Below are 23,271 nucleotides of genomic sequence, written 5' to 3' on the forward strand. Positions count from 1 at the left end.
CATATAAATCATATATGGTTAAATAAATATAGAATGTCATATGTGAGGAAATACATAAGAAATCATATGTTAGTAAATCCAATGTGATTAAATCATTTGTGATTAGATATATAAAATCATATATGATTAAATACACATTAATCATATATGATGTGTCGAATTTAAAAAAATATGTTTATGTATTTAATCTTTTGTAATTTTATATATTGAATCATATATAATATTTTCTCATTTATTTAATCACATATGATTATACGTATTTAATCACATGTGATTAAATATTGATATAAACATTATTAAATATGATAATAGATTGTGGTATTAACTTTTAGTGATTTATATAAAAATGTTATTAAATATAACAATAATAGTGAAGTATGATATTAAATTTAAATGATTTATATAGAATAATTATTAAATATGACAATAAAGTGTTCTCTTAGTTATTTAAATGATTTATCGGAAGTCCCACTACAGATGAGATTTAGAACCGGAAAATCGGATCGGAACTGGAACTATTAGAACCAGAATATATAGAACTGGTTCCAGTTTTAGGTTTAAAAATTAGCTTTATCCGGGTTCTGGTTGATCCGGGTTTGGGTCCATCGGGTCTAAAAAACGGAACCGGTGTTAGGAACCAGAACCACTTTTAGGGCGTGTAGTTTTCAATATGTAGTTTAGAGTTTGTACATGATTTTATACTATAAATTTGCCATTTTTAGTTTTATATTCATTGACTTACAACCCCCAAAGTCAAGATATCAAAGCTGAAATTTTTAGTTTTTCAGTTTTTTTTTTTTTTTTTTTTTTTTTTTTTTTTTTTTTGTGAAAGTTTTAAAACATGCATATCTAATTCGTTTGAAGTCGGATTAACATATGGTTTTTTCCAACTCGTAGTTTAGAGTTTGTACATGAGTTTAGACAATAATTTTGTCAATTTTAGTTTAATATTCAATTATTTACAGTCCCCCAAGTCGGGATATCAAAACTGAAAATTTTCAACATTTCAACTATTTGTTTGTGTACTTTGTATTCTGTAAAAATGTTAACACATGCATATCTCATTCATTTAAAGTCGGATTGACATGTGGTTTTTTCTGGAGTGTAGTTTAGAGTTTGTACATGATTTTAGACTATAACTTTGTCAATTTTGGTTTCATATTCAATGAGTTATTGTCCCCCAAAATCGGGATATCAATATGAAAATTTTCAAAGTTCAACCCACTAAGTAGTAAGTAATTATCAAAAAATTTCGGTTTTTCGGGGTTTTTCGGTTTTAAACCCACTTTATCCGGTTCCAACCTACCCACTTTGATGTTTCTGGGTTTTCCATTTCTAGACCCACTTTACCCGTGTGACATCCCCATTTTCATGGACAGAAAAGACCGGTTTGTTTATGCTTTGTTTTATAAAATCAGAGTAATCCTTTGATTAAAAGAGTTGCAGAATTTGTTCCCAAAACAAAATATGATAATAATTTATCAAAGCATTTCTTTAAAGAAATGTATTTTCATTAAATAACAAAATCTCGGGATGTCATGTTCCGATATAGACCAAAGCATAAACAATATAAAATAGACCTTACGACAGTTATTTATAACTACTGATCTATAATCCAAAATCTCTCGTCAAGTCCACCAACTTATACTCTTGTGCCATTACCTGTAATGCAAAGAAAACTGAGTGGGTCAAGCTTGGGAGCCTGGTGAGCATATAGGGTTTTCAACCCACAATAATATATTTATTATATTCAATCATCAAATAATCAACCCAATTACCCATCCCCATTATCTTCTTTATTTCTTAAGGTTCTACCCTAAGAATCGACTATCCTTCCTTCATTCCTTCCTAAGGATTGACCTAAGGAATTGACACAAAGTCCATTGGTGCTCGAGGTTCCTATAACAAACACTAAATCCATAGCTGCCAAGGTTCATCTATACAGTACTAAATCCATAGCTACCAAGGTTCATGTAACATCCGGACTCCCAAGTATAATATTTTTATTCTTTTATTTTTGGAAGTTGTGAGGAGACTCAGCGAGTTGATGTTTAAACTCGCCGAGTATGGTCGCGGATTCGTATCCGGGTTCACAGCCGTACTCGGCGAGTTCATGGGTAGACTCGGCGAGTCCACGCTGTTTAATGAAACCCTAATTTCCTGGGTTTGGGACCTATTTAAAGGCCCTTAAGGCCGTCATTTGCGGCTACCAAACCCCAGAAAGAAACCTTAAGAGATCTAGAGCGTGTGAGAGAGGAGAGGACATTCTTGATCCTTTTGTTGGTGGATTTGCAAGAAGGAAGTGACCAAGACAAGAGGAGGCTGAAGGAGGTGCGATTTTGGTGACTTCTAAGTTCATAGAGCTCATATTGAGGTATTTGTTCGGACCCTTTTCAGTTTTCGTGTTGAATCTTAGTGTTAGGGTTTTCTAACCCCTTTAGAGGATAGATTAGTGGATCATTTGGTCCCTTCTCGAGTCTATGCTTTGGATCTGGACCCAAAGAGGTCCAGAGACCTTTCCTCTTGGAGCGTTATGGGTCATTTTGGGATCCATGAGCTTGGGATGTCATTTCTGGGGCTAAATCACCAAGTTAGACCATTTAGATGATATGTGAGTGTCAAGGTTTGAACTTTACGTGATTATCATGCTTGGGAAGGCTAGATCTATGAATTAAAGGAACAGATCTGACCTCAGGAGGTCTATGGAGTTTGTGCATGGCACAAACTCGCTGAGTCCGAAGATCAGACTCGGCGAGTAGGATGAAGGTTTCCCGTATATCACTCAGTGAGTAGACTTGCTGAGTTGGGGAAATAACTCGGTGAGTCAAGGAGAGTTGGGGGGACTGGAGTTCAAGGCGGAACTCGCCGAGTTGTTCTTGAGACTCGACAAGTTGAGTTGGGGTGGCCTCGCGATTCATGCCAGGTATGACTCGTCGAGTAAGGCGAAGGACTCGACGTGCCAAGAGAGGGACTAAGAGAGTTAGTGGACACGTGTAGACTCGCCGAGTCGTCTTAGTGCACTCGACGAGTCGGGTCAATGTTTGACCGTTGACTTTTGTTGACTTTTAGGGTTTGGTCAACAGTAGGCCTTTAAGCCAAGAGAGGGGTAAAATGGTCTTTTACCCTTCTGAGGGTGTTAAGAAAGGTTTGAGTATAGTTATATTTATGAGATTATTTACTTTATGTGATTAGGCGGAGGCTAGATCACATTTCTACCAAGTCAGAGACTTACCGAGACACCTGAGGTGAGTCTTCTCACTATACGTTACCTAGAGTGGTATTATGTGTTGACCAGAGGGTCTTATGTGTTACGTATGAGATTATGTGCTATGTGATATATGTATGTTGTATGATGTTATAGACCGGACCGGAGGGTCCAACGAGCTATGACCGGACCAGAGGGTCCAACGAGCTACGAGACTGGAGGGTCCCGCTGAGACACATCAACCAAATGGTCGTATTATAGCCTCAAGTGGCGTATGTGTTGTATGCGGTATTTTAGGGAACTCACTAAGCATTTATGCTTACAATTGTTGTGTTATGTGTTTCAGGTACTAGCGAGGGCCGTGGGAAGGCACCGGCGTGACTCGTACACATTGGAGAAAGAGTTGATTTTATGATCTTGGGATATGTTGTGTTTCAAAAACTAAATATTGGAAATATTTGAAAATGTTTTATGTGAACTTGATTGATGAAATCCATAGCTACCAAGGTTCATCTACACTGTACTAAATCCATATCTACCATCATTTTATTATAAGGCACTAAATCTATAGCTGCCAGGGTTTTTTTAGAGTACACCGGTGAACATCAAGTCCACAACACCTACAAGTTGCGAGCTTGCTAGTGTTCCATAGGACTGTCTAGAATAGTCTGTGGTTGTCATCCCTACTTTGATGAATGATGGGGGCCATCGTTTGGGTAAAGGTTTCACTCATTTTCACCTGTCACCCTCATCTCATGATCTATATAATCTTTCGTCTCATCCTCAAACTCATCTTTCATCACACACCAACTATATCATCTACCCATGTTCTACCCAACATATTTGTAGATATAAATTACATATATAGTCTAAATCATTTAAAACCTATATAAAACATTCATTCAACATTCGTCTCAAGTAAACAAACAACATATAAACACATAGCACGTATTTCATAGCAAATACTTCATAGCTATGCGGTAGAAGAAAGTAACTACACACTCACCTGATAAGACGATTATCGGACAACACTACGGCTCTTCAAGTAGTAATTCTTCGGTGAAACTGGGATGCTTCCTTGAAAACCGGGCCTCTCGTGGGTAGAGTTTCGGCTCATAAACTTTACTTCTCGGGATCTTAGGGGTTTCGGGACTTGCTTCGGGTGTCAGGATTGATACTGGGGCTTCGGGGGTACAACTTGCCAAGAAAAAAGAAGAATAAGGGAGTGAAAGGAAAGAAATGAGCAACCAATTCGGCTGGACTCGCATCCTATTTATAGGAGGGGTCTGGCCTCCGAACGTAGCGCATTCCCTGAATGAACGCAACGCGTTCCTTGGACAAACGCAGCGCGTTCCGCTGTGCGTCATGGCTTACGAACTTCGGACTTGACATGCGACGGGACATGCTCTAGGCTCCGAACGCGGGGTGTTCCCCAATTGAACGCGGGGCTTTCCCCCTTTGGTAAGCGTGCCTCGAACTTTAGAAATTCATATCTTTCTTATACGAGCTCCGTTTTCGACGTTCTTTATATCCACGCGAAGGTAAGATTATGCTCTACTACTCTAGTTTAGACTCTGTTGGCTAATTTTGACTTTATTTTTATTATATTATTTTTAGTAGGCCGGGACAGGAAAACTTCGTTATAAACTCATAACTTCTTCATTCGACGTCCGTTTTCGTCTGTTCTTTTACAGTTGAACTACTATCGACGAGATCTTCGATTCTCGTTTAGATTGTTTCGGCTAGAAATCCCTCGATCTCATATTCGAACTTCAGGCTGCATACTGCTAAGCTGAAACTTGGAAAAATCATAACTTCCTCATACGAACAGATTTGGACGTTCTTTTTATGCACGCTCTCGATTTAACGTATTCTACGACTTTCATTTAGATCACTAAGGCCAAATATCGCTCTAACATAAATTCACTATTTACGTCGCGCTATGTCGTGTCGGATCTGTCGCAAACTTCGACAGATCATAACTTCTTCGTTATAACTCGGATTTCAGCGTTCTTTATATGCACGGAAACCTTGTGACATATACTACAACTTGGTTAAGATTATTTATTCTAAACTCTATTCTATCAAAAGTCATTTTTGACGCTTATCGTCTCTAAATTGCCTAGCCTGGATCTACGGGCGTTACAACCCGGTACTGCACCCGGAACCGAACCGGAACCGATTCCTATATACCTGTCCGGTTTCCGGTTCTACAAAATCCTGTTAACCGATTCTGGGTTTTCCAGGTTCGGGTCTATCTGGTCCGGGTTTGGACCCACTTTCATCCTTAAGCCCCACACACAAATGATAATATATTTTTAAAATGTAATAACTAGTAAGGAATGTTTTTATGATTTAACCCACCAAAAGTGAAAGTGAACAGCAAGCCCACTTGTTTTGTATTGCTCTTGAAATATGTATTTATATTCTTAAATGCAAATTTTATTTTCAAACAAAAGCAGTTTATGTGGACGGAGAGACTGGAATTAAAATATTAACCTAAGTTGTAGAACCCACCGGAGATCTTCTTAGCAACGAAAACTCAACAACAAAACTTTCAGGCGACGACAATGTTCTTCGAGTTTGTCGGATCACTAGATTTGCAATTGTAAAGCCTCTCCGCCTTAGAGCAACCTTTTTCGACGGAAATCTGTTCATCTTCACCAGGTCAGACCACCTTTGTCGTAGAGCTCGTCAACGTCGTCATCATCGGTGGAATCAAATTTTGAGCAAGTGTTGTAGCAGATGCCCGAGTTTAAGAAATAGGGATTCAGATCAGTTTTTTTTATAGAATGAATATAAGTTCGCTTACGATTGTTTCTCATTCGTTGAAGTCATCAGGTGAGATATTAGGGTTTCGACGGCAGCGGATCGGCTCCTAGTATAGCTACCAGTTGTGGTTGTTGAACTTCAGGATCCATTGCAGCAGAAGTAATGTCCGGTAGTTCGTGATTGATGGTAACATCAGATCTGAGGGGACTACAATACCTTATGTTATGATATTATAGTGAACATCAGATCTGAGGGGACTACAATACCTTATGTTCTGATATTATAGTGAACATCAGATCTGGAGGGACTGAATAGGTGGCCGGTTAGAAATCACATAGGAAACCTTTTCGATGGAGAGAAGAGATGTATGGATATTGTTTCCGACAATGGGAAGAGTAGAGGCAGAGGGATGTGGTGAACAACCAAGGGGAAGTGGAGAGGCAATGACATGTAATCCAGATGGCGTTCAGTGACTCCGGTGGTGGTTGTTCGGTGGTCAGTGGTGGTCCAACTTCAGTTGTGATAGTAGAAAGAAACATTTGATTTTGATAGTGTGTGTGTGTGGGGGGGGGGGGTAGGTGTAGGTGCGATTGAGGCATTTTTATTTGTCTAAATAATAAAATCAATAAAAAATTTAAAATTTTAAGATTTATAATTAGTAACCTATATTTGTTCTCTTTTTTTCTCAAATTAGTAAATGTTCTCCTTGAAACATAACTCTCTCTCTCTCTCTCTATCTCTCTCTCTCTCTCTATATATATATATATATATATATATATATATATATATATATATATATATATATATATATATATATATATCATGCTGCTTTTGTAGACACATCACCATAATATTGTACATATTGATGTTGTATCTTATCCCATGAGTTCGATCTTAAAGCTAAGTAAACTCAAAAATCATAGCACTTGTGATTCCACTCGTTTGTAGACTTGTCTAGAATCCATGATACGATAAATCATTTGATTGAAAATGTAAATGTAGTCATGAAATGCGTCTGCTTAGTCAAGATTCCCCTAATAAATATTCAAGTGCATTACAAAGTTGTACATGCATGAATAATGTCCTTTCGTAGGTTATGTTTTAAAGAGAAGTAATAATGAATCTCATAAAGTCATTAATATCAGTAGGAGATGATGTGAGATGTGTTGTAAATGAGTAAAGGGGAAATGAATGAGGAGGGTAACCAACTGTTGCGTTTGTTCTCATTTGGTTCATTTCCTTTTTTTTGTACTCAATATATTATCGAACTTGTTGTTTGTGTTCACCATAACCCTTTGACCGGCTATCACAGGTCAAAAGCCGGTCAAAAGGGTTATGGTAAACACCAACAACAAGTTCGATGGTATATTGAATACAAAAAAAAAATGAACCAAATGAATAAAAACGCATAAGTTAATTACCCTCAACAGTCATTTTCACTTAAAATCACATCAAAGTAAAAAAAAAAAAATAAAAATAAAAAAAATAAAAAAAAAAAAATAACTATGGTTTTTTCTCGTAAAAAGCTATATATTCATTCTTTTGTTCAAATTTCAATTTGTAAATTTCACAACTGCTTCCTAATTTTTGATCCCTTGCAAATATTAATTTAATATTTAATAAAAGAACTACGTAACAAATCAAACATTTAATATTCAACATGATTAGACTTGTTATCTTGAGACATGACAAGTCCAGGCAGAAGCAGTGTACAAAGCAGTCTCTTTCCACCCTAACCGAAGCGTCCCATCCACTTGACCCAAAGTATATCCATGTGTTGGTGGAAACATGTTAAGAATCAATTGACCTTGTGCCAGTGAGTTCCCACTCATTGGTACCTGCAAAAACCCATTTCTCCCAAGTTCGCTTCTCCACACCCTGAATTTATCCTCACCGCTCCTCCCTGGTCCGCCCACCGCAAGCACGTTGTTGATCTCTCTATGGATCAACGAGTGCTCAACACGGTGGCGACTGTTGTCGTCGCTTGGGAGGAACGCTCCAAGAGCGTCGAATATGGCAGAATAGTAATGAAGGGAACCAACAAAACGATCCAAGAATGAACCTCCGTGGGATATGTCTTGTTCGACAAGGGTGATGATTCGAGGGTTGAGTTCTTGAAGGAGTCTCATGGTTTTCCAGTCAGTCCCTGTAGCGTCATAAAGCGAATGTTGAAGCCAATGTACAGCTAGTGCATCACCTCTTCGGATTTGTAGCATGGAGAGATCAGCTACATCTCCGAATTTCTTGACCACAGGATGGAACTCGAAAGACATTCCTAGACGTTTTGCGAAATTCAAGAGTTGTTTCCCTGTTTCCACAAGAAGTTCCATGGAAGTACCCATGCCAGTCATCCTCACATGCGGTGGCCCTTCCATTCGTGTGGCCAATATGTGAAACAGTGCTGGCCATTGTAAACCCTGCATGATGTCAAGGTCCACTATGTGGACCCTTTCTCGACGTTGAAAAGCCTCGAGAATGGCTTGGTTAGAGGTGAAATGAGCAAACTTGACAAAAGGAGAGATGTTGTTGAAGACTTGAAAAGCACCATGAATGAGCTTGTGATTAGTCAATGGTGAGCAAACCCCTAGCCATGAGTTCACAACCCTACTAGCCATGGCTTTTGCAAAATAAGCAACAACTCTCTCACCACAAGAAGGTGAATAAGGAGAAGCCATTTGGGTTAACTCAAGAACCATCCTATGAGCCTCACCCAAATTATCAACCGAAATAGCAACTGCACACTCAAACAAAAGCGCAATCAAATTCAACCCTTTATTATTACCCTGATCACCACATGACCTAACATCATCCGACCAGTTCCCCCTGGGTATCTTCCGAGGTCTTGTTTCACACACGTCAGGTGAAACGACACCGTAATTAGCAGCTGGCAAAGTGGCATCCGTGTGGAAGCTCTGATCTTCAAGGTTGGACTCTTGATGAGGCAAGTCTTCAACGAGCGTCTTGGTGACATGTTCAACCCATTCAGAGAGCTCGTTTGGTCTCTCTATGTTTGCAGGCGCCTTTGAACTATAGTCGCTAAAACCATTCAGTGAGCTTGAAGTTGTCGCAGTTGAGGTAACATAAGCACCAAGAGTGTTGTTGTAGTCCCATTGTTCATGGGGCTGGATCAACTCAAGAGCACCTTGAACCACGTCAAATCCAGCTCTCATTTCGCTTCTGTACGTTTAAGAATTCTAGAGAGAGAGAGAGAGAGAGAGAGAGAGAGAGAGAGCGAGCGAGAGAGCAAATAAAAGGGTTTGCAGTGAGGTTTAAAGGGTCTGCAGGCCAAAATGGAGTGTGTGTTAATTTAAATATATTAATACAGATATATATTGCATGCATATATAAATAATTCTGATAGAGGGCAGCCATGGCCGGCATAGTTAGGGTTCCGACAGGCAGAAGAAGCTAAATTGCAAAGGGACAAACACACCACGTTGGTTTCGGTAGTGATTTATTATTATTTTACAAATTAAATTATGATTAAGATTTAATTAATTCATAATTATGTTAAGATACTAACAACCCAATTCTTGAAATTAGACCTATTCGTGTAATTATGTCACCATTTTTAACATACTTGAACTAAAAATCTACCGTTTCTGGGTTCGAATATCATATTGGGGTAATGGATTGACGACCAAAATTTTTGTTTCTTAGCTATGGTTTTAGGGTCGGGTTGAAAAGAACTTTTTAAGGTATTTTTATATACCATATGATGTTGTTCTTTTCTTTTATGGTAAACTGCTTCTTGTAATTCTTTAAAATGTTTCTTGTAATTCTTGGTTCTAGTGTCTAGTTAGTTTTGTTTTATTTTTTATATATCGTGTCACCATTCAAATATATATTATATATAAAGAGAAAAAGAGAGGAAAGATCCATTGAGATCACAACAATATTTCTCACAAAAATATAGGCAATTACCATCGGGTTTTGCAGAAAATGACATCCATTGATGACGATAGGTCGATTTTTGTTGTTAGATTTAGGTTGTTAGGTGTGGGCAATGTCTATGGGGGCGTTTTCGCGCGTTATGACGACATAAACACCGTCATCTTCACCTTTTTTGCACTTTATAAGCTTGTGTGTTGCTTCCTGTTACCACCACAACATCCTATAACGTCCGTTTTCCTCTTTTTTTTTCTTCTAAAAACGTTGGTGGGCATTGCCCACACCGACCAGTATTAGGAGGAAAATGCATCGTTATCGAAGAAAAGCAATTAGAACATGATCATCGTACAATGGACACAGGTACTATGTTGATTTTTTTTTCATTTTTACACAATATAGGAAACATGTCTATTTATTTGTTACGTTTCATGATGTTGCCCCTTAAAATTAGTAAATCGATGCATTTTTGTGAAGTCCAAAATGTATTTACCTGAAAATGCTCTTCATATTTCTAGGGAAATAGATTTAATAAGGTAATTAACTGTTTATTTTATTCATATCTAGGTAACTATCTTTTTTTTGTACACATCTAGGTAACGAACTTTTTGGAAGTGTTCACATATGACCATTATGACCGGCTGTAGCAGGTTACATCCAGTCATAATGGTCATATGTGAACACTTCCAAAAAGTTCGTTACCTAGATGTGTAGAAAAAAAAAGATTGTTACCTAAATGTGAACACACCGAAAAGGTAAAATTAAATCACACGAATGGTCCCTGTAGTTTAGGTAATTTGTGCGTTTGGTCCCTAACTTATTTTTTAACTTGCATGATCCATACTGTTTATTTTTGTTGTGTCTTTGGTCTCTGTCTTACCTCAAAAGACTATTGTGCCATTTTTTTAATTTATTTTTTAATTAATTTTCTTATTTATGTATTTATTTTAAAAAATTAATAGACCCCACATCAACATCTTCACTATCCCTTCTTTTTTAGGTCCTTCAACTCCGACGAACCAACCCCACAACACATTGTCTCTTCATTGAATTTTTCACCACCACAACCCAATAGAAGGGTTGTGGGGTTGGTTCGTCGGAGTTGAAGGACCGAAAAAAGAAGGGGAAATGTCACTGTAGCCCCACTAACTTACAAGTTTTGGTTTAAAAGGTCCCTTATTTTTTTTTTGGCTTTAGAAGGGCATAAACTAACATTTAACCGGCTAATTTGGGATTTTGACCCAATTCAACCGGTTTGCTTGCCATGTCATCATCAAAGTAACCTACTGAGTCAACTCAGACGAGTCGGTTTACACGTCATCGACTCACCACCGAGTTCACTTACTTGGGCACTAAGGGTTAGGTGGTCCCCTACTATATAAATGGATGGTCTCTTGGACAAAACCCTAACACTTTGTTACCACTTCCGGCCAAACACAACCCGACAAACAAAAATAGAATACTCGTGTTCCCTTTCACTGTCTTCCATGGAGCCTACCCCACCACCATCACCAAATATAAACTCCAACAACTCGATTAGCTCAAGAGACGGGCTATACTTGAACGATTTGCACACGATTTTCTGCGACTGTGGTGATAAAATAGCCGAGCAAAAAGGTGAGGTGGAGCGCATGAAGGAGGAGATGGGTCGCGATTACCTTCATTCCAGGGTTGATGTCCTGAACATGCAGCAAAGGTTCGACAAGGTTGAGAAGCAGATTAAAACTATTGCGTTGTTGGTTGTGGGTCTTGTCGTGGTGATGCTCCTGCTAATGATTTTCATCATTCACTTGATAGTCAGCAAATGATTCTCAAGGAGGTGAATAGTAGTGGTATGATAATCTAGTGTTCGTCTTAATCGTCTATTATGTTTAAGGTTTTTATTGTAATATATGTTATTAGGATTGTGTGTGTTTGTTTGTGTTTGTGGTAATCGTCTATGATGTATGTGGTAATCTAGTGGTGGTTGTTTACGGATGTTTTTTGAAGTCCTAGGAACATGTAACAGGCATTTTGATATTATCTTGATGAAATGTAAACACCTTGAATGCATTTTGATTTGTTGGGATCAATGTTTTTGATTAAGACTAACGATTTGGACACTTGGTTGGCTTAATTAATGAAAATTAATTGTTGGTACACCAACTGTGACAGATGTTAATGAGGTCAAACATTGGGGTAATTTCGTCAAGGGGTATTTTTGGAATTTACAATTTTTAAGAACCTACTTCCTTACTCGGCTGGGATATTTTCATCATTTGCTCTTTATAAGTACTTTACCTCCTTTACTCGGCAGTAGATCCCATTTCTTTGTACATGTTCTTGTTTGCATTTTGAAGTTAGCAGCTCTCGGAAATAACGAAGCAAAAATGGTGAAATGCTCATGTGGATGTTTGGCCATAATCAGAATGTCTTCCACTCCATCAAACCCTGGAAGACCATTCTATGCTTGCCCCACTAAGGTTTGTTTGACTTTCTTTATCAGGACACTGTATCCCTAATTTATTTGTTTTTATCTTTGCATTCTACACTTCTAACTTCTAAATTGATTTTGTTAGGGACCTCGTAATGGTTTTATTTGTTGGGTAGAAGAAGCAGACACTAAGAATATGAGTGCTGAAACAGTTATGATTGCAGGATTGGCTAGGTCAAAAAAGAAGCTTGAATCAAAGATTTGGAAACTGAAGATGTCTTTAATTCTAAGTTGAATTATTTTCTTTGGCATAATTGTGTACAAGTTGTAATTTGTATGTAGCAGTTTTTTATGTCCTTGTCAGGGAAATTGTTATGGTTATTTACATTATCCTTGTAATGACTTTCAATCACTAATGTCAATAATAGACATCAATGTCATGTTCACCTAGAGTAAATGGGACCATATATATCCAGCACTAATGTAAATAATTGACCCCAATACCATGCACGTCCATAAACACAACACACCATCATTAGGACATTGAAACCTTTTGCATACATAACACCATAGTGAGTTCATAGCATAGTAATTTATATTAGATTAAAATTAAACAAAAATAGTACAGAACATAAAATCGAAACACTTAATCCAACATTATTTAGCATAACCAAAGTGACTACATAACACCACAGTGAGTACATAACATAAAATTGAAACACTTAATCCAACATTGTTTAGCATGACCAAAGTGAGTAGAAAACATCAAATTAAAACACTTAACCTGAAATCAGTTGTCATAAACACATTGACTACATAACAACATTGACCACACTTAACCTATTCTAGTTCCATTGGCTTGTCAATAGTGTTGCCTTCCCCATTGTTACCCTCAACCCGTGTACCAAGTTTTTTATTCAAAATTCTTTCCGACTTCTTTCTTGTCTTCCTACCATTGCTTCTTTCCCCAACATTACCATTACTACCCTTTTTACCCCTCCCCCCTTTATCATCTATAACATCATTTGCCTTCTTACCACTGCTTCCTTCCCCAACTTTTCCATTACTTCCCTTTTTACCCCTCCCCCCTTTATCATCTATAACATCATTTGCCTTCTTACCACTGCTTCCTTCCCCAACTTTTCCATTAATGCCCTTATTACCCCTCCCTCCTTCCTCATTTGTCATACCTTTTTCCTTCTTAGCACTGCTTCCCTCCCCATCAATAGCATCTGATCTCTTCCTTTTCCTTACCTCTAGTTTTGTTGGCTTTTCATATTTAGAACATGTAACCTTGTTATGTCCTGCTTGTTTACATACACTACACATAATCTTTTTCCCAACCTTTGACACAGTATGTCTAGCACCCCTTTCATTTGAATCTTTTCTTCTATTAACTTTAGGTCTACCTGACATTTTTCTTTTCAATGGTGGCAAAGGTGGAATGAATTCAGTAGGTGGCCACATGTTGCTACCATTCATCCCACTTATAGGATACTTGTAGGTGTTCTTATAAATTGCTCCATAGTACATTGGATCCACATAATTACCAACATCACTGTTAAGGTATGAGATTTTTGCAACTGAATGCACACATCCATACCCATTTAGTTGCCACACTCTACATGAACAAGTTCTCCTATCTACATTCACAACGTAAGACTCTGCCAAATTCCTTGTTTCAAACTGGTTTAAACCGGTAGGTAAAACGTGCCAATACCTGATGCAATGGTATAAAAGTTAGGGTGTATATTGGAAAAACTAAATAAAGTATTAATAGAAAAGAAAAAACCTTTGAGCTCTTTTCAACTGATTCAATAGGATTGTAATGGTTGGGCATGGTTTCAAATCAGGCCATGAACAACCTTTGATGGTGAGATTGAATTGCCTCTCCATAACATACAACCTAATTTCTTCTAACATTGTGATTATTGGTTTTTTCCTTGCATCTCTAATGACATTGTTGAAGCTTTCAGATAATCCATTTTCAACTGCATCACACATCCTCCCCTCTCTAAAGAAAGCTCTACTCCATGATTTTGGGTTCTTTTCCATAAGGTAGTCAAATGTTGCAGGATTTAGTACTTGTATTTCCTTCATTGCTGCATTGAATAAAGGTTTAGTTGATGCTTTTCAAGCTTTCCAAAACATCCTCTCATAATGCACACCACTGAACCTTTTCCTAAAGTTGGCAACAATATGCCTTGCACACTGTCTGTGTTCAGCATTAGGCATTACTTCCTTCACAGCCTCCAATAGCCCCTATACAATTTAAATTCATATGTTAAGAAAATGGAATTTTATTAACAAGAAATATGAAGTATAATAAGTGATATACCTTATGTTGATCTGACATCAGGGTGATACCACTACCATCATCAACATGTAGATCATCTTGAAGATTCTCCAAAAACCATTTCCAATTTTCTTTATTTTCCACACACACAACTGCCCATGCTATTGGGAAGATATGAATGTTAGCATCTCTTCTTACGGCACATATCAATTCTTCACTACATAATCCCTTTAAGAAACAACCATCCAGGTTTATTACTCTTCTACAACTTCCTTTCCAACCTTGTTTCAGCCCCTCAAAGCATATGTAAAACTTACTAAAATATGTCTTCCCATCAGGCATATTGTTGACATCCAATTTGACAGTTGATCCTGGATTGGATCTTCTTATCTCTTCACCATATGACCAAAGCTTGGCATAATGCTCAACTAGTATACCTTCAATAAGTTCAATTGCATATTTCTTTGCTCTTCTACACTGTCCCATACTCACATCAATTCCAAATTTTTGTTTTACTTCTTCCTTTAGTAGCCTAACACTCATTTTTTGTTTTTGTAAAAATTTAGATGTGAAATGGCTACCAATCCATGCATAGCTTACAATTGACCCCATTTTAAAATTTCTAGCATAATTATGGTCATCTATAAGAGACTTCATCTGAAATGAATTTTCCTCACTCATCCATGAAGCCCACAATCTAAACTTGCATTGCCCTGAACAACATTTAACTAAAAGCCTCCGACTATCATTTTTTTTGTAGCACAATTGATATCCTTTAGCAACAGCATAATTACACAACATATGTTTTAATTGTTTAGGATTTTCAAATCTCATTCCTAACACAAGTTTTTGTTTTTTCCAATGAACATTTTCATTAAAAACTGTTACCTCCTCATGAATTGGGTCGTGTTCATCCATCTGATCAAATGGATCTTCATGAGATGGATCCTCTTGAGGTGGAGTGTCTGGAGTTGGTTGCTCCTTGGGGCAGAGCTTGTTCAAAAATACATCATTCAAGATCTTGTTCATGAGGATGCAATCTCCATCTTCAATGTTATCGTCCAAATCACCTTGCACTTGTACTTCATCTAGGTCAATGCCTCCTTCTGTCTCAACATGCAACTCTTCTACTGATGGGTTTTGGTCATAAGAACATCCTATGTGCTCATACAAACCCTAATGCTTGGATCTAGGTTTCTCTATTGTACATGCACTTTATCCAAGACTATAAACCCTAATTCTAGCATAAAAGTAATCATATTAACATAAGAATGGGTTTAAGATATTACCTTGATTGTTATGTAGTAATAACAATCACAATTCCTCCATGTAATGACTTTTGAAAGCTTAGAGTCACAAATGTCACTCCTCTAATGGTTCACAAACACCAAGAGCAAGAGGATGAAGAAGAGAAGAGAAGAAGGCTGCCCAAAACATGTGGAAATCCTAGAAGGAAGCTTGTCCACGTTTTTTAGGCATAAGGGCTCTATATATAGTGAGACTATTAGGGTTATCTAACAAGGAAACCCTAATTTGGATGCTTAAGCCCTAAGCAACCCATGGACTCCTTTCCTTAAGGCCTTGGACGATTTCTAATGGGTTTCCCCATAGAATTCGTCCAACCTTATAATATAAGGCAATCCATAGCCCAATTGCAATTATCTTATAATTACAATTCCAGTCCCTTAAGTTTAATTTATCTCTTTTAGTCACAAACTTAATTCTTATTAATTCTTGACTAATATTAATTAAACAATATGATTTATCCTTTAATATATTATTCCCATAATATATTAATAAATCATATTTATTCTTTCTCTCCATAATTCATCCTATCAAGTTGCTTTGGTGAAGGCAACCCAAAAGGACCATGCACCATCGGGTCAAGTACATACCAAAATAGTTATGGACTTAGACACTAATCCAACAGTCTCCCACTTGGATAAGTCTAATAACTATTATGCATATGACTTCAGATCCTGATCTACAATCGTAGCTTTCCAAAGCCGCTGTCAACTCTGATCCTATCAGATACGCGTGTCCTTTAGATAAGGGATCATATATTCCTCCATTCTAGATATCGTATAAGACATGATTTCTAATCATTCTCTCTGTACCATTTCTCGACTTCCGATTTATGACGACTGACTAATTGAACAAATCAAATTAGCACTAGCCCGGTCGAGCATTTACGTTTGTCATCACTATATCATCGAGGGGCCCAAAGATATCGCTTTTATCCTGCTTTGAATAAAAGGAACGGATAAACTTTGATTCAATGCTCGCTTGCACTTACTCACCGAATCACACACAACAATATGTTTTATAACACCAAGTTACTGGTGCATTTACATATTATCAATGTGCAACCGATTTGCAAGATACAACTCACACATCTCGGTTTCAAGAATATAAGATGTTATCGTCTCACCAATCACTCGTGATACAATTCATGGAGTGATCCAAGTAAGCGTGGGTTTAATCCAATGCTCAAATCATATTCATAAGCACTCATGAACGTTGCAGCAAACATTTGCTTATGTCTAATACTCTTTAGACAATCCACACACCAATTCATGACAGTCTTTATTCATTCCTACTTCCAACATATGAACGACTGTGGCCCGTTCGAATAATTTGACTGTTCTTAACCAATTAAATTATTCAGGAAGTCAAAACATGCAAAGTGAAACACAAGAATAATACTAATCCCATATGGCCTCAAACCTTTGAGTATAATTAAAACCTTTTATTTATCACCATATCGATTACTCATTATTTGTTGTTTCGGGTAATCAACTTCTTACTTGAATTATTACACTTGTCCCATGCTCTTATCATGCACACAATGTTTACTTATGGTTCTTACTTTGTGAAATAGATCAAATGAACACATTTCCAATCATACTCATTTCATAACTCCAAATCCTTTTTCATAAGTGAAAGAATATCAAATTCTTGCCACTTATTGAATATGTTAGATTCTAACATATTATGCAATAATCCTTTTCGTAATGTCATAGCACAAAAAGTCACAAAGACTATTGCCAACGATATTACAAAGTCCTCTATCGGAGATTGTTACAATACAATTCCTTAGATATGATGTCTCTCACTCAAAGTACATTCCTTTGAACATCCTTTTGCATAAAAGTTTCTAGATTTTCAACATTCAATTCCCAATATGGAAAACTTTCCATACTTACCATATGACAACTCATTCTCAATAGAATCTTATCTATTCATAATAATGTCAATATGGTCCATCCAATACTATACTTCCAACTACTCACAAGCAACCAATCCTAGGCGAACTTTGGATTGTCCTTTGATAGTTGTATAATTATCTTAGTCAAAACCGATTCTTGTCCTTTTTCCCTCTAAATGCACTAGACATTTGGAAAATTTTAGAATGGTCAAATATTATAGCATTTGCAATCAATCCTATACCTGAGGCGTATGGGACATGATGCATAATGTCTTACATAAAGATTTGATACTTTATCAATCTTCTGCCATAATATTTTATGTGCTATGTTCTCAAAATTTGAACTATGAAGAGGAATGCCATAATCATAGTCGAAATTTGTGAACACACTATGTTTCCTTGACTAAATTATTAACATTCCACAACCTAAGCCTTTAGATTTGAAATGAAGCATAATATTCTCTCCCTTAATTATAGCAAAACAACTTTTCAACTCTTGCAACTTTGCAAAGTATAACTATTGTTTTCTATAATTAATATTGCTAACTTGCAATACTTTCCATAATAATCATACAATCATAACATTTATGCTCCCACTATCATGACGATTATTATAAACATAACACTTATGCTCCCACTAGCTTTGACATGTATTCAGAAACCAGCTAAACTTCCAGAAAAACAATACTTATTGAATTTCTTAAGTTCATGTTTCTAATACCTAATGCTTTGATAATCCTTTATCTAAGCTTATACACCTTTTCTTTAGATAGCTCATATGTGTGTCTAAACAATTCGGACTAATTGCCAAATCTCATAATTCGAATCATGGAAAGGGATACTGTAACCATAATCGAATTCGAGAATTCAATTTCACAATCACTATCTTCTTAAAATCTATCTTAGTGAAAGCATTTGCTCACAGTCATTTTCATGAAGGAGGGAATCTTATGACACTTCGATTTTAATGGTGTATGTGTTCCTATCTATGTGAATTTGTCAAAACCAAAGTTTACGACAAATTCAAACTAATATGGAACGAACTTTCTTAATCTTGATTTCTTGCCTTATGGTAGCACAGCTACCCCCCATGTTTTCCAAGTAGTTAAGCAGCTCACCCTTTCCTATCAATGTACATTCCATTGATCAAGGTGTCTGCCTTTTATGCGTTCAAAAGAGAACTCATAGCCTCACATGCATAATTAACTCAATTGGAACGGCACAAAATAAGATAGTGTCAACACGATAGGTTGTAAACCTCAACTCGTGTGCTAGTGATGACCGATAAGGTCTATTCTGATTTGTTCTTGAAACCTTTCAAGACCATTAAGACTCCCACTGACTCCTTGACATATAAGATTCTCTTGTCAATAAACATTTCTTGACAAACAAATATTCAAGAGTTAGTGTAGTTTAAAACACTTCATAAATTGGTCCTAGTTGGTCTTTGTCTTATCCAAGACATCACAACTTTCCACATTTGATGAATGATATAAACCTTCTTAATACTTTTCACTCAATATCACAATCTTAACTCTAAGACTTGTTTTGAAGTATGATTGACTTCTTGATTTAACCATTTTCTTGATTCCTCTTCTTAGACATACAATTGTACTAAGACTCACTTAGAGGATCAATTGAGATATGGTTCTTAATCATTAAGACCTATCATAAAGCATAAAAGGTACTCTCCCTTCTTCTTACAATGGAGAAACTTTTATCTTTCTGCCTACTTGATTCTTCTTATTCGTTCTACTATTGATTTAAACATTTTCAATCAATTCAGAATTACACTTAATCTTGTAAGTATAATCATATTTACTAAACCTTTAGTAAATCATGACGAATATCTTGGTTACTCTTATGGTGGACTTGATCAATACGCAACTTCGTGTACTTGATCTCCTAGTCCTTCACTTGACACTTTGTCAATGAATTAGTCTAATTTCCAAATATGAAATTTCTCATTCATCGTGCAACCAAGTTGCATGATTCTAAGTTTCTGTCCAATTGAAACTTGGGCGATGAGAAACTCTCCTTATTTGATAATTTTTGACATTTCCATAACTAAGAATCAAATCCATTATTGCTAATAATAGAAACATCCAAACATCAATTTTTCATATATTCCATTGCAAGGATAAATAAATAATATAAAATCAAAATTTATTTTATTGCGGAAAATTTTGTCCTTACAAAATTATGCTAATATATATTTCTTAGCAATCTAATTCTAACTCCAAGTAGTAGCTCAATAATCTAATCTTCAAGTAATGCGATCGAAATCCATTTCTTCACGGTTAGATTCTGCTTACTTCTTCCCTTAAGCTTCCTCTCTTTTCTTCGATCCTACAAAACATCAATTGTAATCTTATCACATTATGTATTAAGAACCTAGAATAGGAGCTTAAAAGAGTTAGTTAATGGATTTTACCTAAAGCAGAGCCATACGTTTTGACTCTCCCATCTCTTAGATCTCTTAGGTAAATAGGGCAGCTTCGTCTCCAATGCCCCTTCTCTTGGCAATAAAAGCAAATTGACTCTTTTGGAACAGGACATGGAACTACTTCAGACATTGCCTTTCTCTTATGATCAAACTTTTCGATCATAGCATGTCTTTCGTTGCCATTGTCTATATCCATAGAGGTCTTGAAGGTAGATTCACCAATCAACTTTGCTTTTCTATTGCGCCAAACCATTGCTGATTCAGCAGCAATAAGCATATAGGTGAGGTCTATAAGGGTCACGTCGCAATTCATCATATAGTACTCTCTTACGAACTCACTGTACGAGTTAGGAAGTGACTGAAGAATCCAATCAACAGCCATCTCCTCACAGACAACGGATCCCAACATTCTTAACCTATCAATGTGTGATTTCATTCCTAGGACGTGTGCACACACCGACTTTCCTTCTTCATGTTTACTTGCCAAAAGGGCTTGAGTGAGCTTGAACTTTTCAAGCCTTCGTACTTGTGGGTTAGGGAGAATAATTGGAGGAGGTGGAGGAAGTGAAGCATGATTTCTTGTTCCTCGATCAAATCGTGGAATATCATCTTCATGTGGAAAGCTTGTTCCACGGGATTTGGGAAGACCATAGTTGTCGAACTTTGACATCTACAAAACGGGAGAAAAACGAATTCAAGTTAGTTGATAGATTGAGTCCTTAGTAAATCACCCAAATGAAATACTAAGGCTAGGACCCAACACAATATTCCACAACTCGGGAGAGGGGTGTCGTAACCCTAATTGCAGAATATTTGAAGGTAAGTGAATGACGATTCACTAATTTCCACCACGAAAAACGAAAAAGAAATTTAAGTTTTAAAACTATGAAAACTCCTATATCCTTTGAGATTCATTGAACTTTCAATGGCATGTTTAAATCTCGATATGCCCCTCTAGTTTGTGACTGGGATGCCGAGAATCACAAAGCGGGTGTGAATAACCATGCAAACTTACATGGCGCCCTCACATGTTACAATCACCTATTCGATGTGCCGGTAAACCACACACGCTCCACCGAACTATGACAAACATTGAGTCACCCTCACTACTAGAAAATAGACCTTTAATGACGCGCTTTTTACGACACGCGCTGATTAATGATACGCAAAAGGACGTGCCCTTAAAATAGTGTCATCTCTTCAAAAAAAAATTAGGATTTACGTCACGCATTACTGCGTGCCCTTAATTTAGTGTCTCAAGAAAAAAAATTAAAAACACGGAGGGCGCTTTATCTTAAACGCGCGTCGTCTTTATCTATCGCTTTATAATTTTCATGAAACGCGCTTTTAGTAGACAAGGGGGAAACGAAATCCCCAAAATTTTGAAAACCCGCCTTGTTTTTTCTATCTTCTATCTATCTTTCATCCTTGCAATCCACTCTCCTCTCTCTGATACTCTCTCCTCTAGATCTCCCTTCATTCTCTACCTCCCGTCTCTCTGTAAACCCTAAGCCATTGCCACCTCCCTTCTCTCTAGCACGTGCTAGGCTAGGGTTTTAGTAGATACTGGGGAAAATGAAATCCCCAAGCATTTTAAAAACCCGCTTCTTTTTTATCCTCCATTTTTGTTTCCCTCTTTCTCTAGTTACGATGCTTCCTTCCTTCCCCCTCCTAAAGTTCAAGCTTTAGAAATCATGGTTTTCGATTAGGAATCGGTAGGGAAGCATGATAAAATGGAGATGAATCGTGTACCTTTGAAGGCGAAGATCTTGAAGGAAAACATCATACACATCCTTCCGTTTGTGTGCTTTTCCATGGCGAAGAAAAAAGAACTAAGGTTTGTTTCCCCAATTCAAAATTAACGCTAATTGCTTCTTAAACTGCATGTTATTTTACAGTTTTTTTGGGTGATTTACAGCCGACGAATTCTAACGATTTTCATTTATTGTGCACATGTTTTCGAATTCTAACGATTTCCATTTATTGTGCAGATGTTGAGCGATTTTATCGACTGTGCGATCCAGGCGTGTATTAGGGTTTCGTTTTTTCCTACCGCTTCCGTGAAATCTCCACTGGGATCGATCGGCACTTGTTATCTAAGAACACACCGACAAACACCACCGAAGATGGCTTCAATTCCTCCGCTTATCGATCCTCTATCTTCTTTCCTACTCTGTTCTACAACCACTTCCGTCCCCGCCACCGCCTTCTTCCACCGTTCGTGTCTAACCTCATCTCCTCCAGTGCTCGCCGCTACGCTTTCTTCTCCTTTCCGCCTTACAGATCCTCGCAGACCATTGCTCATCGTCGCTGCAGCTACCACTTTGATGTCCAATTCCATGCAGGTACAACTCTTCTCAGTGTAATTTGTGAGTTTAGTTTCGAATAAAATTTCTTTGTAGATCAGTCCGTAATACATGTTGTTACCCTTTTCGGACATTTGAAAATAGACGTGATCATGAAACAAGAGCTAAATTTGTTGTTACCCTAAGCATCGCCTCGACAGAAATGGAAGAACAAAGTGATTCGCTAAATTTGTTTTTCAGTTCGTATTGATCGCTAATTTTGTCCCAATCCTTCCAATTCGATGTTCCAGATCAGTTTTATATTCGAATTGGTAACTAGTATGGTAAGAATTTTGTCCCAATCCTTCCAATTCGATGTTCCAGATCACCCCTGCTTCTGATTTTCTAGCTTCTTGGTCAGGCCGACTCATAGAATTATTCCCCACAAACCCTTTGACTTCCAAAACATCACCCCCATCCTTGTTCTTTCCCATAACCTTGTTACTTTTCCAACTTTGCCCCTGTTCAATCTTTGAATCATTAGACTTTCCTTTCATTGGCTGAATATTCCCATAATACCCCTGCCCATTTTTACCTCCTGTCTTCCCACCTCTATCAAAACTAAATTCCAAATTTTCCTGATTATTCCCATTATACCCCTGATAGCGAATTCTAGCAGAAGCCCCAGAATTTCCAATTTTTGGATAATTCCCTTTTTGCCCCTGCTTGGGGTTTCCAGCAAAAACCCCTGAACCTTC

At 37.2% G+C, this 23,271-nt stretch overlaps 2 protein-coding genes across 2 annotated transcripts; both read right to left on the bottom strand.

Annotated features, from left to right (window-relative positions):
- Nucleotides 1–7,561: 7,561 nt before the first annotated feature.
- Nucleotides 7,562–9,245, bottom strand: LOC111891561 (protein SCARECROW). Its single transcript, XM_023887613.2, has one exon. The coding sequence runs from the start codon at nt 9,145–9,147 to the stop codon at nt 7,651–7,653; it is 1,497 nt and encodes a 498-aa protein (XP_023743381.1). The 5' UTR covers nt 9,148–9,245; the 3' UTR covers nt 7,562–7,650.
- Nucleotides 9,246–13,118: 3,873 nt separating this feature from the next.
- On the bottom strand, nt 13,119–15,603 carry LOC128126162 (uncharacterized). The gene is made up of 4 exons (XM_052763931.1): nt 14,617–15,603; nt 14,447–14,540; nt 14,071–14,380; nt 13,119–13,998 (listed from the first exon to the last, which is right to left on the bottom strand). The coding sequence occupies exons 1-4, from the start codon at nt 15,601–15,603 to the stop codon at nt 13,119–13,121; spliced, it is 2,271 nt and encodes a 756-aa protein (XP_052619891.1).
- Nucleotides 15,604–23,271: the final 7,668 nt, after the last annotated feature.

Source organism: Lactuca sativa, chromosome 5, assembly GCF_002870075.4.
Source record: "Lactuca sativa cultivar Salinas chromosome 5, Lsat_Salinas_v11, whole genome shotgun sequence".
In the NCBI taxonomy this organism is placed as follows: domain Eukaryota; kingdom Viridiplantae; phylum Streptophyta; class Magnoliopsida; order Asterales; family Asteraceae; genus Lactuca; species Lactuca sativa.

What these genes read in the sequence shown, in the direction of transcription:
- LOC128126162 (XM_052763931.1), bottom strand. Translation starts at nt 15,603, where the DNA reads ATGAACAAGATCTTGAATGATGTATTTTTGAACAAGCTCTGCCCCAAG. An exon ending in TGATGTCAGATCAACATAAG is followed by an intron (nt 14,541 to 14,616) that starts GTATATCACTTA and finishes TAAATTGTATAG; the next exon opens with GGGCTATTGGAGGCTGTGAA. An exon ending in CAGTTGAAAAGAGCTCAAAG is followed by an intron (nt 13,999 to 14,070) that starts GTTTTTTCTTTT and finishes CCATTGCATCAG; the next exon opens with GTATTGGCACGTTTTACCTA.
- LOC111891561 (XM_023887613.2), bottom strand. Translation starts at nt 9,147, where the DNA reads ATGAGAGCTGGATTTGACGTGGTTCAAGGTGCTCTTGAGTTGATCCAG.